The 17,752-nt window shown below is 38.2% G+C and overlaps 2 protein-coding genes across 2 annotated transcripts in view; both read right to left on the reverse strand.

Annotated features, from left to right (window-relative positions):
• Window positions 1-1,634, reverse strand: part of LOC117289980 (transcription elongation factor SPT6-like) — a 48,269-nt gene extending 46,635 nt beyond the window's left edge. The window contains exons 1-2 of the mRNA XM_033771183.1: window positions 1,500-1,634; window positions 368-485 (exon numbers count right to left, since the gene is read on the reverse strand). Of these exons, the coding sequence (XP_033627074.1) occupies window positions 368-452 (85 nt within the window). The 5' untranslated portion in view covers window positions 453-485; window positions 1,500-1,634. The remainder of the gene's footprint in view (window positions 1-367; window positions 486-1,499) is intronic.
• Window positions 1,635-2,731: 1,097 nt separating this feature from the next.
• Window positions 2,732-15,777, reverse strand: LOC117290910 (THO complex subunit 6 homolog). The gene is made up of 13 exons (XM_033772482.1): window positions 15,682-15,777; window positions 13,866-13,981; window positions 13,016-13,080; window positions 11,263-11,314; window positions 10,784-10,835; window positions 10,144-10,230; window positions 8,825-8,896; window positions 7,644-7,746; window positions 6,473-6,525; window positions 6,098-6,166; window positions 5,274-5,387; window positions 4,831-4,959; window positions 2,732-4,166 (listed from the first exon to the last, which is right to left on the reverse strand). Exons 1-13 carry the CDS (start codon window positions 15,697-15,699, stop codon window positions 4,083-4,085), a joined length of 1,014 nt encoding a protein of 337 aa, XP_033628373.1. The 5' UTR covers window positions 15,700-15,777; the 3' UTR covers window positions 2,732-4,082.
• Between the last annotated feature and the right edge of the window lie 1,975 nt (window positions 15,778-17,752).

The raw sequence follows: 17,752 nt of genomic DNA on the forward strand, positions 1-17,752 counted from the left end.
CCTATTTTCAGAATCACACAAATGATGACTTGTGCAATTCATAATCATAGGCAATAATTAACCAATGTTTATATATGAGAGAGATTGGCTGCTGCCAGCTTGGCAATCACATTCCCTTGTGGGAGCTTTGCCGAGTTAGGAAGATCATCTCAAATAACAAACAAAATAAACAAAATAAACAATATTAATTTTGTTTTTTACCCATACACCGATGTGTGTTAGCACTATATACTCAGTACTTTCCCTGAGTCCAGTGAAAAAATATCACAGGCATGTTACTCTGGTGGGATTCGAACCCATGACCCTTGCAATTCTAGAGCAAGGTCTTAAAGTAAACAAACAAGAAAGTTGGTATGGTATAACTGACCTCCTTCCTCATCTTCTTCTTCATCACTGCTTAGCTTGACATCTTCATCAGACACCTCTGCCTCGCTGTCGAAGAAGTCTGCCATGGCTGCAGTATCCCGTAAGATCTCTCAGCTGAGCTAAAACACAAGAAGACAAACCTTAAGTTAAGTAGGCTGTCAGCCGAACGCTTTGTGGTTCAACTATCTAGTTTTACTGGATCAACCTCGAACCTCTGTTTTTAATTTAATAAAAGACCAAACTGAAGCTGGCACTTTCCTTTGCAGTGTTTGTGCTAATTGCGATAACGGCGAAGCCGTCGCGAGGAGGGTTACGTCATCACAAACTTTGTGTGTGAGCGAGTGAGAGATGGGACTTTGACTAGGCCAAGTCACTGTCCACGTACTTTCTGCGCATTCTTTAAAATTTTATTTCATAAATTCAAATATTATTTTTTTGTGTGGTTTCTAAAATAGTTAGTAACTGTTCCCGCCACAGCACACCATGCACACACTCAGGTCCAGCAGACCTTTTTTTGACAACAGCCGACAGCTTCTTTTCTTATTTTGAGCCTGGTCTTGTGTTTTGTGTTTTGTAAACAAAGAAACTTTGGTCACTTGTACAAATGTTAAGCTACAAAGTGCTGCGATAACGCAACCCTCCAGCCGGCTCTGCCGTCAGGAGGAAGGTTACGTTATTGCAACTACAAAGTACATACAAGTTACAACAATTACAGTTCAATATTTCAACACAAGACCTTAGCCTTGGCTGAGCCTCTTTTGAAGTTCTTCACTTCACTTGTTCTGTTGAAAAATGGTAGTTTCCAACTAAATTTGCTTCACTAATTTAGCATCAAATTACTTGTAAAAAAATGCAAGTTGTACCTACCCTGTCCGATACAGTAATAACACAATCTAGCAAATTAATGCAAGTTTCAAGTCAACTACATGTATAAAGAAAATGGTGAAAAATGGGTGAGAATTCGGAGTTGAACCTTGTCAAAAAAGGTTCTAAGAATCATCGCTCGACCCCCCAAAAGTCAAGTTGACTGCGGACTTTTGTAATGTATTGTTTTTGGTGGTGTTTGTCGTATCCCTTAATTAAACTTCACAGAAATTAAGTTTTTATTGAGAGTATATCATTGAAATGCATACCAAAAGTTTCTGTGTTATCTCCTCCTGTTCTAGCAGCTGGAGATAAGCAGAACAAAAGCAGAAAAGGGAATTTATAAGACTTCGAAACAACGTGACGGAAGGCTTCACGCCGTTTGATAAAATAAATGGCGTCAATAATGGAAATCCTAACACTGGTACTCTTCATCTTCCCCCCTTCCTTGTATGTGGGGGTAGGGTACCAGTCATTATAAACTTGTGCCGTCACTAGAGGGCGCTACATTCGCGAAATATTCGCCTTCTTCTGGTGGAGTGGGTGGGCGTTGTTTGCCGGTGGTTAGAGGGGGGGGGGATTACATTTTTAAACTGTCTTAGTTATTTCAGGTTATACTCAGGAAAATTCACGACATTACACTTGTGGGGTTCAAAAGAACTTTTAGTATGCAAAAACTTTATTATACTAATAAAGGTTAGAGCATGTCAAAGCATATGAGGACTTTGACTACTGTTATTGTGTCAAAGTTTAGTGCTCTAAATTGTTTAGTGCACTAAATTGTTTGGTAAATGTGCCAAGTCCTCTTTAAACATCCTACCTTGGACAAATTTGTACTGGTACATGCCTCAAGACAAGTTGGGTATTGCTTGACCCATATTGAGTTAACTTGACTCAAAAATTATGGAAATCTGACAAAAAAAGCAACTGTGGCTGACCCTTTAAGAGTCAAAAAGACCATGTGAAGTGATCCAATTGGGGTTGAATTCTTGATTGCTTTGCTTTATTATTCTTATTGATTTATAGAACATCTCTAGTTCGAACACACAAAGTAAACCTGTGAAAATCAACGTTTTTTGGAAAAACAAATTTATTTTCCTTTGTCTCTCGAATGTCAGTTATCATACAAGCAATGTATAAATTGATTGCTCAAAACATCTACGATATAAATCCTTACTTTTGGTATTTCGTCAAAGACAAGTGGGCCTATCCTCGATCACTTGCTGTCCCAACATATATGCATAAAATAAAGCTATGAAAATTTTGGCTCGGTTGGTCAATGAATTGTTGCAAGAGAATAATGAACGAAAAAACCTTGTTGCATGGGGTGCTTCAAGATGAATGAGGACAGCTTAATGCCTGAAGCTTTTCTCACATTCAAATTTGTTGGTGAAAATTTACTACTTTCTCTAAAACATTTCTTTGTGGCTTCTTTATTATATCAACAGCTTATGATACCCTTCCTTTAAATGTTAAGATAGCCTGACCCAAGTTGGTCCGCTTTACTCCAGGTCTTCACTTCTAACTTCAAAAACATTTCAGAGGAACCAAATTTAAGTACTTTATTGGTACAAAACCATTGATCAGAGCAAAATAATAACTAAAGCAAAAGATATAAATATTATGGAATGCCATTTATTTATCAACATGTAAAAAAAAACATACAAACATCAACTCTTTATCCTTGCAACCATTATATCAATTAACTCTTTACGGGCTGACTGGTCGTTATGAGACCAGTTTAAATCCTTTCAGAAAAAAAAGTATTCTGGTCGGCAATTTTTGTAATGAGATAGTTTTTGTGCTTAAAGGGACACATTGCCTTGGATCGGGCGAGTTGGTCTTTGAAAAGCGTTTGAACCGTTTGTTATAAAATGCATATCATAGGAAGATGTTTTAAAAGTAGAATACAATGATCCACACAAATATGCCAAGGATTCAAGCGCTTTACAAAGACCCACTCGCCCGATCTAAGGCAACGTTGCCCATTCAGCTGCTGATTGCAGGCCCAGAGGGGCGGATCCACAGAGTCATTTGCAACCCTTTGACCCTTTGACCTCTCATCCAGTGTATCATAAAACTGGTGTTGGATTAATTTTGCCATGGGGTTGGGGGTATTGCTCAGGTCCATTCCGCACCCCTCGATCCGCAAAGAATTGCACATGTAAGATGCAGTATCAGGGCTCCAACTTCACACTGGATCGCAGGCCAGTGGTTTCAGTGTTAGACAAGTCCTTGTTGACCTTGAGTCTTAAAAATACCTTCTACTGAATTGTATTGAGTACCGGTAATGCTAAATACCTCACACGACAGATGAGATAAAACTTCTTCACAGATGTCTTAAATGCATGTTGTCAGGACTCGGTCATTTTTCTTTCATTTTGAGTCTGGTCTTGTAAAAGTGTAGTAGGGGGCATTTCTGGACTAGTCAAAATATTGAGCTATGTACAAGCCATCCAGTCTTGTGGATTTTTTGCTAAAACTCCAACCCGAAGTGTGGTATTTAGTTACATGAGAATAGATCCTTGACGACAGCTAACAAGTGCTGTATGCGTCTTATGCCATCAAGTTGTCACGTGGGTAACTCTGCTATAAACCAGTTTTCATTTGAGCTAGGCAACAACTACAGAGGGGAACCAGCCACAGAAAACATCATTAAAAAGTATTTGCTGGTAACCGGTTTTGTGCTAAGCAAAACTAGTTGTGTTCATGACAACTTTCTCTCACTGGGTCCAATGAGGACTAAGGTGTTATAAAACAGGCCTCAGTTTGGAGCATAGGTAGAGGAGTAGGCAAACTGTGGGTTCGAATCCTGGCCGGTCACTGTGATTTGCTGTTTAAGTCATCTCAGATCAGCAGAAATTAAGAGAAAACGTCTTGTAGCCAAAGTTGGTGTATATATCGATGAGAGAGCTGTTGCCAGAAACACAAAGTACCTAAAAGAAACAAAAGTTTGATGAATATTTTTACCTTCCATAAGTCAATACCCTCACTTTGCCTGTGACAAAAGCTTCTCAAAAGAAACTAGTTCAATGAACATTGTGTGCGATCCGTGGCTCGCAAGGAAGTTGCAGGTTAAAGATGCTATGTAAGATTTTTGGCCGATTTGACCCCACAATTTTGATTTAAAATTCAATAGGTATTTTGATGGGGTCGAGAAAGTTACAAGCTTTCATTTGAGCGATTGCTTGAAAAAGTCCGCCAACTATTAGTAGCAGTGAAATAAAGTACTCAAAATGAGTTTTTGTCGGGATCCCGACAATATATCACGTGACCAATTCTTATGTGTTTTATAAGAAACATTTTAAATTTTTGTCATGGTTCCTGACCATTAAAAGTAAAAGTTAAACTTTGTTTCGTTAGAGTGAGTGATACTCTTTGAAATACCATTCACTAAAAAAAAATCTATTTTTTAATGTTTGGGGCCAAAAATCTGACATAGCATCTTTAAATGGCTTCTGACTAGTACAAAAAAAGAAAAGGGGTTCGCCCCGGTGCTCCTAGTCTGATCGGCAGCATATTGCACCGAGCATCAAGTAAACCAATACATGGTTTGTTAATGAATTGGTCTAATACTTCAAAATCAACTGCTTCTCCTACCTTGTTGCTTTCACTCTCTGTATTAACAGCGAGGCTGAACACACTATTCGCTGTGCACGGCACCTTGATCTTAGGTTCACCGTTGATGTTCCAGTGATAAACGAACGGTGTGCTGCCTCCAGAAATAATCTGCAAGAAATGCACACAACATGATAATTTTTATCAACAATTCTTTATAAAAGGTTAATAAATTTTTGTTATTATGGCTACTACAGCCATGGTTATGTGTGAAGACTTCAAGGTCAGTATAATAGAGACGAGTGCAGCCAATGGTCATCAGAGCCTTAGCCGAAGCCATTTCACTTCATTTCGATTCATTTGCCAGCAAACGTTTTTATAAAATATTGACAAATTTCAAATCAATGCCAAGCCGGGCAACTCAGAAAAAAAGACCAGTAAAAAATACATACATTACAAATAGATAAAGGTAAAAGCCTTCTTACCGAATCCTCATGAAAGGTCACCACTTGAGGGCAGCAGCCTGGGGAGTTAAAGGTCACAGTAGGGGTCAATGACCTCAGATGCCAGAGCGATAAGGATGGGCCTCCACCGCAAACCTGTTGGAAACATTTCAGGTCATAAATACGAAATGGCGAGGGAAAATGATGAATAAGATTTTTCTATACTGTATGCAGTGCTTAAACACACAGCGGTGTATAATACGGGTAAAACCAAAATGAATATTCTTTATCCCTGATGCAAATTTAACGTTCTATTCAATCGTTGCAGTACCCGCTAAAGCATAGGATTCAAACTGCCTCTACCTACCGGGCAATCTTGGTGGTCTAGTTGGTAAGACACTGCTCTAGAACTGCAACGGTCGTTGGATTTGAATCCCACCTGAGTAATATCCCTGTGATTTTTTTTTCATAGCTCAGGAAAGTACTAAGTTTACAGTGCTAAAACATATCAGTGTATAGGGGTAAAACCAAAATTAAAATCATTATTCTTATTATATATTTCTGGTAATGAACCCAAGGAATCCTCGAAAGTGCCTTGCATTGTTCCTTGTAGGCCTGAAAATACTTCTGTAGAGAAGATGAATAAGACATGCCAGTTTTAGATGGCGGAGAAAACCCTGCGGACAACCTACGTAACCAAAATAATACGGATTTAAAAAAAAATCAAACCCACATGCAAAGCTCAGGGTCTAAACAGGGATTTGAAACTTGAGCCCACACAGTTAAGGGGCAGTTAAGAACCCCCCCCCAAAAAAAAAAAAAACACCCCCAAAAACCAAACAAACAGATTTTGTTAACAAACTCACCAGCCAGTCATCTCCAGCATCCACAGCTACACAGCCGACCCATTTACCATGACTAGGTCTGGCACATTCCTGATAAATAATACAAAACAAGATATGAAATTACCACTTGATGATACAAGTAATAATAAGGTTTACTAGAAGATACAATGTAATAGGTTCGAATCCTAACAAGCTAACACTAACAGCTGCTTTCACAATGACTAGGTCATCTATTACTGAATCACAACTTCTTTGTTGGTGCAATTCATAACTGTTGATGTTAAACCAATGTTTGTATGAGGGAGATTGGCTGTTGCCATCTTGGTGTTTATATCGCCTTGTGGGAGGTCCCAGAGTTCCATTGATCTGAACAAACAAACCAACTACACTTCTTACCTCATGTTTGTGAGGTTCAATGATGCTAACTGCCTCCCCTGATGTTCTTGTGTCTACAAAACAAGCAAAGGCAAAACAACATTAGGGAAGAAGGAAAACAAAGTAAACAAGAGTCACAATAAACTGTTATTGTTTTCAAGTATTGTCAATGTTTTAATTCATGGCAATGCAGTTGGAGTAGTACAGTCAACCCTATACCATGCCCATTATGCAGCAGAGAGTGCGCCGCCCCCCCCCCCCCAAAGCACACAATTTGTAAGCAATGTCTGCTTAACTATTGGTGATTACTCAAAACAATTGTTAGCATAAAAACTTACTTGGTAACAAGCAATGGAGAGCTGCTGATAGTATATAACATTGTGAGAATCGGCTCCCTCTGTAGTAACGTAGTTTTTGAGAAAGAAGTAATTTTCCCCTAAAATATTTGAATTTAATTTTGAGACCTCTGAAAGGCATCTAAAAGCACACAACTTCTTGTGACAAGGGTGTTTTTTCTTCCATTATTATTTCACAACTTTGACGACCAATTGAGCTCAAATTTTCACAGGTTTGTTATTTTGTGCATATGTACATGTTTAGTTGAGACACACCCAAGTGAGAACACTGGTCTTTGACAATTACCAAAGGTGTCCAGTGTCTTTAAGCAGAAAATAATGCTGAACATTTTCAGCTAAGCAGAAATAAGCAGGAGACCTGTCACAATTTGTACATGTAGCAAGGTATTTTTAGCTGGTTAACTTTGTTGTGCTTAGCTACTTTTTGCACTTCAGCAGCTCCATAAAAGTGGGCCCTGGTTCAGACCTCTAGGTGACTCACCCCCAACCTCATCCCCATGGTTTACTTTATTTTCAACCATGTTTCCAATAGTAAACCCTGGGATGGAAACTCCTTACTTGGCCCCTGATTGGACAACGACTTTACAATATTAGAATATGTTCCATATTCATAGGTACAGCCAGCCGCCGGCAACCAACAATGTACAAACAAGCTATTAAATCTGGTACCGTACTACGAGATTATGACGAAGATGTGAACTTCGAAAAGTAGCCAGACTATTTGAATTTGCATACGTATCCAAACATTTTGGATATGCAAACGATCCAATACCAGGGTGAGAGAGCGGTCAACCTTTTAACCGCTTCACACATCCTGGGGATGCGGTTGGACTCACCCCATATTCTGACTGTGCCGTCTTCTGAAGATGAAGTTAACTGCTGTGATTGATTGAAGAGGGACACACCATGGATGTAGTCTGTATGGCCACTGTGCGTATCCTGAGAAAACATTTAGACCAATATAGTAAGATTCTTTACAGTCTTGGTAAAAGCCATTATACACTTTCGGCATAGAAAAAAAAAAGTTCACAGATTTACAAATAACTTGCAGAGTTTATAGAAGGTAATGGTGAAAGACTTCTCTTGAAGTATTATTCCATGAAATGCTTTACTTTTCGAGAAAACATTAAAACAATTATCAATTCTCGTTGTCGAGAATTACGGATTTATTTTAAACACATGTCATGACACGGCGCAACGTGCCGAAACAATGGTGGGTTTTCCCCGTTATTTTCTCCCGACCCCGATGACCGATTGAGCCTAAATTTTCACAGGTTTGTTATTTTTTATATCAGTTGTGATACACGAAGTGTAGGCCTTTGGACAATACTGTTTACCGAAAGTGTCCAATGGCTTTAAAGGGATAACAAATATACCATGTTATTGTTTTATTTTGTTTTTGCTATTACACCGATGTGTATTAAAGGCAGTGGACACTATTGGTAATTACTCTAAATAATTATTAGCATAAAACCTTACTTGGTAACGAGTAATGAAGAGCTATTATTAGTATAAAAACGGCTCTCTCTGAAGTGACTTAGTTTTCGAGAAAGAAGTCAATTTCAGCGAATTTGATTTCGAGACCTCAGAATTAGATTTTGAGGTCTTGAAATCAAGCATCCGAAAGCACACAACTTGTGCAACAAGGGCGTTTTTTCTTCCATTATTCTCTCCCAACTTTGATGACCAATGAAGCTCAAGTTTTCACAGGTTTTTTATTTTATGCACAGTTGAGATACATCAAGTGAGAAGACTGACTGGTCTTTGACAATTACCAATAGTATCCAGTGTCTTTAAGCACTATACACTCAAAAAAGAAAATTCACAGGCATGTCACTAAGATTGGATTCGAACTCAAATTTACATCCTCTAGTTTAGAATGAATACTCCCATATCGACCAACAAATCCTGTAAAATACTTTGCAAGTGTAAAAATTCTGCGATGAGTGACTCAATGCTTACAGCATTATTATTACTGTTAATATCTTTATTAAATCGAGCCAAACAATTCTTTTACCCTTTTGGTTCCACTTTCCAGATCCCAAGCGTAGACTTTGCAGTCACCTCCTCCAGAGTACAAAACATTATCCTGAAAGTTAGAGTAAAGGTCAGGTGTTCAGGAAGTGGTGTTTGGTTGGAAAGATTTGTGAATGTTCAAGCAAGTTGGACATCAGTGGAAAAATTTGCACTGAACTATTTCACCTTATTCATTAAAGGCACTAGACACTTTGGGAGGTAGTGCTTTCTGCTCTACCGGCCAGGCTTCGGACTGATGATCCCCAAGCCTACATGTACAGACTGTAAAAGGGGTAACCCTGTTTCAGCCCTGGGAGAAGGTAGCAACGGCCTTTGAAAAAAAAAAATTGTAGCGCACACCTTGAAGTGGCCTTCAGGCCATGTGTGTCTGGCGATATGCGTAAAAAAAAAAAATAATACTCAAAATAATTGTTAGCATAAAGCTTACTTGGTAATGAGCAATGTAGAGCTGTTGGTAGTAGAAAACAGTGTGAGAAAGGCTCCCTCTGAAGTACATGTAACATAGTTTTTGAGAAAGTAGTAATTTCTCACTAAAATATTTGAATTGAATTCAAGACCTCAACTGAGGTCTCAAATTCAAGGCATCTGAAAGCACCCAACTTGGGTGACAAGGGTGTTTTTCTTCCATTATTCTCTAGCTACTTCGACAACCAACTGAGTTCAAATGTTCACAGGTTTGTTATTTTGTTGTGCAAATGTTGAGATACACCAAGTGAGAAGACTGATCTTTGACAATCACCAAAGGTGTCCAGTTTGTGGTGCCACCAACTCCGAGACTATGCTTAGAGACAGCACAAATTTGAATTTCCAGGACCAAGTTGAGTTTTAAAAGCAATTGCATCCTCGTCCCAAGTACCAATCTTGTTAATTTTAACAAACTATTTGTTCTACATAAAAAACTGAAACGGGTTCAGGTATACGATGAGACCAATTCAGGAACCGTCTCCGTGGTAGTGCAGTTATACGATCCTAAATAAGTAGTAGTCCCGCCAATTTTCTATACCTTTCACCCGGGGAGCGGTTAAAAAGCAGGACAGTTCTTTTAGAACAGAGAAGTCTCCCGAACAACCGATAAATCAACTCAGCGGTAGTAGAAAAGAAAGACAGTTCTCTAAGAACAAACTCTACCTGGCAAGTAGATACACACATGGTGTTACTGCAAACCAAACATATATCGATACAGGTTTTTTATTTTCAAAAATTCCTGATCATTGGAGTGGAAAAAAAAAAAAAAAAAAAAACCCGATGGTGGCCTACAGCAAGGGGTCTATTGAATTTACTTGTGTACTCTTTGTTTACCTTGTTGCAGTAGGCAAGAGCATTCGTCTCAAATGTACCGAAGTTACTGGAAGCTGGCAGCGACATGGACCAAGCAACCTTTGGATTCTAAATTCAAAAGAAAACGAGAAAGAGAGGTCAACACATAAGATTTATCTAAGACCAGTAAAAGCTGTTAATTTCTGTTAATCTCTGTCTTACTCATGAAAGTGATATACAAGATAAATTAGGTTTCTAAGATAGATATCGAAGTCTTATATAGTGCAAGTATCTACCATACAAGGTACTCAAGGCGCTGAGTATATACAAATTTCAAAAAGATAGGATTTTGCAGTGATGAATTCTGAGACCCAATTATGTAGCACCTTATAAGGGTTTACAAGGTGCTATGGCGCATACAGCCACAGCCAGGAACATTGGGGCGAACCCCTTCTCTTTTCGAGTTAAGTGCACTGGGTTCTTTTACATGCGCTACACAACACATGGGACCAACGGCTTTACGTCCCATCCGAATGACGAAGCAATAGTTAAGTGTCTTGCCTATTTAAACCCACACTCTGCTGATCAGAAACACCAGATGCCAGAGTTTGAATGCGGTGCTCTTAACGCTCTGCCACTACACTTCTACACAATCAAATATTTCAGAAAACTGTTTCCCTACCTTTTGAAATATATCTTTCCATGTCCAGCCTTTAATGTCACCACATCCAGCACTGAAATCATAAAAAAAAACAAGATAAATAATAAGCAATATCTTTAAAGTGCTTTATCACATCTGATGGGTGTCTCAAAGCAGTAAATATTGCTGAAGAGTAAAGAATCAAGCAAAAACACCTTGAACACAAAATAATTAAGTTATTAAATGTATTTTCTAAGAAACAGAGCCAAATACTCACGTAATTTTGTTTACGTTTCGACTAGTTTCACTAGTCATCCTCAGAACGAGGCACCACCAGTAGGTTGGTGGCGCTGTTGCCTGCTTCGGCCACTGGATGGTGGTTTGGCCGAGTGTGTCCTCCCCCGGGTGGAACTTGGGGTATAAGGGGGTCCCATATGTGTTTCTTAGAAAATACATTTAATAAGTTGATATTTTACCAGCCTGATGAACTTCTTTCATGAAAATAATTAAGGTTATCTCACCTTATTAAAAACTTGTCAGTGGACACGAGTGAATAAATAGCTCCTTCGTACGCTTGAAGAAAAAAAACAGAACAATATCACAGACTTGGTAGAAGATCATCACAGTTTTTTTGATTAAGAGGAATGTAGTCTTCCAAAGGAATGTTTTCACAAACCTTGATGAGACACACTTTCAAAATTGTAGGTCGACCCAAAAATTTGCTAGAGTGGGACTTGAACCAGTAACCTCGAAATTAACGTGCCGGCATTAAATTGACCTGGCTAATCCAGCCCATACCTTTGTTACAGTGTGCAAGTCAGAAGCAACACAACCGTTAAAGACACTGGACACTAGTGGTAATTTGTCAAAGACCAGTCTTCTCACTTGGTGTATCTCAACATTATGCACTTAAAACAAACCTGTAAAAATTTGGACTCATTATTGGTCGTTGAAGTTGCAAGATAAAAATGGAAGAAAAAACACCCTTGTCACCTGAAGTTGTGTGCTTTCAGATGCTTGATTTTAGGACCTCAAAATCAAATTCTGAGGTCTTGAAATCAAATTCAAATATATTAGTGGAAAATTACTTTTTTCTCTCAAAATATTATGTTACTTCCAGAGAGAGTCGAGTCTCACAATGTTTTATACTATCAACAGCTCTCCATTGCTTGTTACCAAGTAAGTTTTTATGCTAAAAATAATTTAAGTAATTACCAATAGTGTCCACTGCCGTTATCCAGTGGACACTATTGGTAATTGTCAAAGATCAGTGTTTTCACTTGCTGTATCTCAACATATGCATATAACATATGTGAAAATTTGAGCTCGATTGTTCGTCGGAGTTGCAAGATAACTATGAAAGAAAAAAACACCCTTGTCACACGAAGTTGTGTGCTTTTCTATGCTTGATTTCGAGACCTCAAATTCTAAAATTGAGGTCTCGAAATCAAATTCATGGAAAATTACTTCTTTCTCGAAAACTACTCCACTTCAGAGGGAGCCGTTTCTCACAATGTTTTATACCATTACTCATTACCAAGTAAGGTTTTATGCTAATAATTATTTTGAGTAATTACCAATAGTGTCCACTGCCTTTAAAACTATTGTGTTGCTTGTTCTTGGAAATCTTTTGTTTTCCAATTTTTTAATGTGACTGTTCATGTTTGCTGGCAAATAAAATGAAATGAAATTCAGAGTTAATAGAAAAATGTTGACCATTGGACCAATGTCCAGTGTTCAGTACTTTCTGCACTTGGTCAGTAGCCCCACAACCGAACAAGTCCTGCTAGGGTGAAAATAAGAGGGAGGCTTTAGGTCAATGTTCAGTGTATTTCCGTGGTTCAAGGGAGAGCCCATTTTTATAAATTCCACCCGGGTAGTAGTTAAAAAGCAGGACAGTTCTTCTCAGAACTGAGAAGTCTCTACTCGACAGTAGTAGAATAAAGAAAGACAGTTCTCTAAAGAACAAACTCTACCTGGCAAATATACATTGTAGATACACACACCCCATGGTGTTACCGCAAACCAAACATTGATACCCCACCATGCAATACCTCAAATCCTATACAAGGGAGAGTTCTTGAAGTTACAGCCCTCTGTTCTTTCCCCAAAAAACACCTAGACTCGGTACAGTACGTTTTTGTTCATTATCACGCGCCACTATCAGAAAACTTCTCACTATTGCACTCATACTATGAATCATTCATGTAAAAAAAAATAAAATTGTTGTCTCGAACGAAGACTACAAAATTTGAGAAGAGACTTTTTACTAACCTTTGAAGGTGACTACAGGTTTCCAAGTTTCTTTGTTGGCTTCGGCACTTAGCGATGATGTAATACTACACAGAAAATATAAAAGGAATAGAAATAATGAATTTAAAATCACAAACACCAAATCCTCAATATGAAAGTTCAATTGCAGATGACAAAAGACCCCATTATGCTGCATGGGTCCCTTTAAGCATGTCAGCAACTGGGCTAAGAGCAGGAGTGCACCCCCAGTACAATTTGAGGACGAGGGGGCCACGGACGCAGGTCTATGCCAAAAGATGCGGATGATGATGATTCTTCACCCCTAGAGTTATTCATTGTTGTAATAGGGCCAAGTAGAACAAATAGAGTGCAACCTTCCTTTACAATTTCTATAGGTCAGGAGGTTGCCCGAACATCTGACATCACACTTTTGAGGGTTGTAAACAACCCCAAGTACCAGCCTTTAGAACCTGGCATCTTCTACATGTACCTTCGACATTGCATGCCAATTGTCAAAATACTGCGCGTGTTCCATACACTCAGATTCATTTGTGAAGCATGAGTCTAGTTGTTATGCATCATTAGTAATTGGAATACACAATCTGAGAAACATTGTGACAGTAAAGTTTCTCAGATTTAAATTTTGAAGGATAAAAACGGATGTATTTATCATTTTCAATTTCAATAACCACACATTATTTTCAGATGAATGTTTCTCAAAAATGATTTATCTTATCAATTGCTGCTATACTCTAACCAAAGTAACTTTTTATTGGCATTGCCATTAATTTAAAAAATGGTTACCGAACATTATACCTCCCCTGTAACTAAAACAAATTGCTTAATTAGGGAACTTCTTTCCAAGACTAACCTAAAGACTGCTATGGTTCCATAATTGTTACCAGCGATGAGATACTTTCCGTTTGGTGAGATACACTGGGCGTATACAGTCATGTGCAATTGCTGACGCTGTCGAAGGATGTCTTGCTATTGAGAAAGAAAAAAATTTGACAGGAATAGTTCAGAATGATTCTATTATATTGTACCAACAACAAATTGCATAAATTTGGAGTAAGTGAGCATTCGACGAATTTGTCTCAAATTTTGTTGTGCAAAAAACATGAGCTCTCTTAGTCTTATAAGTTATATAATCTTATTTAAAAAGTCACACTTCGAGGCTCGTGAAAAAAATCATAACATTTAATGTTATGACTTTTTATTATTAACATTAATTAACCAAGTTGGACTGGATACTTGATAATGATATGCCCTTATATGGCAAAGAAAGGTAAGGTAAAGTAAGGTAAGGTTCATTTTATTTGCAACCACATACGGTTGGATTCATTAAAAAAAAAATACTAAAACTTACAAAATACATCACAAAAACTTTAAAATCATTAAACAATGTATTTACAAGATAAAGGAACAAAAAGTAAATGAAAAATATCAAAGAATGACCAGTAAAAATATTACAATAAAGAAGCAAGTACCCTAAAATACGCCCATGAAAATGACGCTTTGACGAAGACATAATGTTGAATACAGTTGTGTTTTGCAGTACACTGCCTTTGTCAAGCATGATCCTCATGAATCTCGTTTCATTAAATACAACGGGTCCTACTACTTGCCGTCAACTCGCCGTCAACTCACTTGTGCCGTCAACTCGCCGTCAACTCCTCCAATATACATTTAAAATCCACAAAAGAAGCATAGAACAGTGACTTATCAGCTAAAAGAGAACTTGCGTAAGTTTTAGGTCGTATTTCGGAATAAAAATTGAGGTTTTTTTTCTTGTGAAAAAAATTATCTCGAAGCAGCAAAACCGTCGGCCGCCATCTTGCTTTTTCATATGGATTAATCTTGGCCCAAGATGTAATAATAATAATAATAACCCGTTTTTATATAGCGCTTTTCACACCCGGAGGGCGTCCCAAAGCACTTCACATTATTACCCCTGGTCACTGGGCCTTAATTCACTCCTTGAACCATCTCAACTCCCTGGTGGGGAGTATGCAGCCTGTGCAACATTAATATGCGCTACTCGGCTAAATCAATCACAAGAACCATCTCTGTCCTCACAGGTACCCATTTACCCCTGGGTGGAGAGAAGCAATTATAGTTAAGTGTCTTGCTCAGGGACACAAGTGTCATGACCGGGATTCGAACCCACACTCTGCTGAACAGAAGCATCAGAGCTTGAATTCGGTGGTCTTATCCGCTCGGCCACGACACCCCACACCCCATGTCAATGATTGGTACTTTTTTTATCAACACAAAGTCGTTTTTGTGAATAAATTTGTACCGAAAACCATGAGAAATATGTAGTTCAGCCCAGACTTAACACTTCCGTGCCCCATTTATAAATTTTTCAAGTAAATTTAATGAGTTGACGGCACGAAAATGATTTGACGGCGAGTTGACGGCAAGTCGGCGAGTTGACGGCAAGTAGTAGGACCGAATACAACACACATATCGTAACTGGTGAATACAAAACACTACGCTATACACTTACAAATACAAGTGCCAAGTGGGGCTAAGTGAAGTCAGTCAGTGTCACACTAGCACTACACAGACTTTTATTTGTAATCGATTTGTTTTCTAATACGTTTCTATTTAACCTTACTTTTTCGATAACAAAGAAAACACATACATTCAAAGCAAACTGTACTTTAAGATAATCCACAAACCTCTAAACTCAAAGCCATTTTGAGAAGAAGAAACTGGAAGAAACTCGAAACCCCAACAATCTCAAAATTCAGCAGACGTCCCTTACCATTGCTTAAAGCGCGCCCTCTGTTGATTATTATTCTCTTGACTTGTCCCTCATCGGCCAGTCTTGTCGTTGTGGGGTGGGGCGGGTTGGGGCGGGGACACTACGAGCTTGCACCTATGTTGTGAGATATTTTGTTGTTTTATTATGCTTACGTTTATTTCCAGTACAAGACAAAGTAGCCACCACAAACAACCCAAACCAATTATAATGAATTTAGTTGCCATAAAGATGGAAGTCTATGAGTGAGTAATGTGCACCAACATATCGTAATAAACAGAAAATTAATAGTCGGTCAAGAGAACGCGACTTCAATCATTCATGACTCCAAACTGCATGACCCAGTTTTAAGTTCTAAATTAGCCGAAAAAATGCTGTTTGAGAATACTGTTTGAGACGACTTTCCTTTTACCCTGTGCACCAGTGTTCAGAAGTGCATACATAACTTTTGACACTCGAGGTGCCGTCAATAAGTAATTTTATGCACAGTTCAAGGACACATCATTGACTCTTGCAGGCCTACTTCTTGGCTCTGGAAAAAAATACATTATACCTGGAAATTTGCATCGGGATTATGAATATCAATTTTGGTTTAACCCATATACACCGAGAGCATTGTACTCTCCCGAGCTCTGTGAAAATATGCAGAAAGTTCACAAATCTCTGGAATTACATCGGTGGATACGGGTATAAAACCAAAATCAACAAACATCATACCCGTTCTTTCTAGTATGGTATGTTGACAGAATGGATAATAACTGTTGACTGGATAGTAATTTTTCTCCTTAAAATAATAAATAAAGTCTGTCTCGAGGAAAGTAGAACAGATAATATTTTGATTCATCTTTCATTTAATAGCCAGTATAACACCAAACTTTTCCCTTATAAGCTTATTTAAAGTAGCCAACCGGTCCTAGTAATATTAGTGCGTTTTCATAGCTCATGATGTAGGCCTACTGTCATCAGTGTGTGCTTATTTTAACTTTGTCAAAATGAAGTTAAATTAACACGCTCAACAATTCCAAAAAGATTGTTGTTATTCACATCTGGAAAGGAAGACTTTTTTTAGCATTTATTTCGCAGTTTTTAGAAGAGAACAGGGCAAGTTGAAAAGGGATATTTACTAACCGACATCCTATAGTTTTCACTAGAAGTTGTATACAGGGCTGGTGAAGCCTGTATAAGTTTTTTTTTTAAACACGGGTTACTATAGGGGGCCTGCCTACACATCCGAATTACAAAATGCCTGTAGGCTTCTTGATGCTGTTATCGGTTTAAAAGTCAGTAATAATGTCACTTTGCAAGTGTGGAATAAACACCAATCGATTCGATATTGAATCGAATTGAAAGTGTTTTTTTTTTATGAATGTCGGAACTGTGTTCTCATGTCGTGATACGATCAATATCCCTTTATTTTGACGGTTCGGGTAACCTAGATATGCTTATAAACATAAACACACAGCCAAACAACTCGGCAAATAAGATCAACTCAACCATGCTCTAAATCTATTGTCAGGAAGCAGCGATATCCTAAGGCAGTACACTGTCAACAGGTTATTAGTGTAAGGTCAGAGAGTAGTCATACCTGTGTATTCTTAACCCAAGAAAAGCTAGCAGTGGCTGTATGCATGGAATGCTTTTAGACGAGGCCTTTGCACTTTTATTCTTGAAAACAGCAAACTATTTCAATAAAGACATTGGACACCATTGGTAATTGTCCAAGACTAGTCTTCTCACTAGGTGTATCTCAACAGATGCATAAAATAACAAACCTGTGAAAATTTTCACTCAATCGGTCGTCGAAGTTGCGAGATAATAACAAATTGAAAGAAAAAACACCCTTGCCACACGAAGTTGTGGGTGCGTTTCGATGGTTGATTTCGAGACCTCAAGTTCTAATTCTGAGGTCTCGCAATCAAGTTCGTGGCAAATTACTCTCTTTCTCGAAAACTATGGCACTTCAGAGGGAGCCGTTTCTCACATTTTGT

The sequence above is a fragment of the Asterias rubens genome, chromosome 5 (assembly GCF_902459465.1).
Source record: "Asterias rubens chromosome 5, eAstRub1.3, whole genome shotgun sequence".
Taxonomy (NCBI): Eukaryota; Metazoa; Echinodermata; class Asteroidea; order Forcipulatida; family Asteriidae; genus Asterias; species Asterias rubens.

What these genes read in the sequence shown, in the direction of transcription:
- LOC117290910 (XM_033772482.1), bottom strand. An exon ending in GGAAAGATATATTTCAAAAG is followed by an intron (nt 10,231 to 10,783) that starts GTAGGGAAACAG and finishes TTTTGAATTTAG; the next exon opens with AATCCAAAGGTTGCTTGGTC. An exon ending in ATGCTGGAGATGACTGGCTG is followed by an intron (nt 5,388 to 6,097) that starts GTGAGTTTGTTA and finishes TGTTTCCAACAG; the next exon opens with GTTTGCGGTGGAGGCCCATC.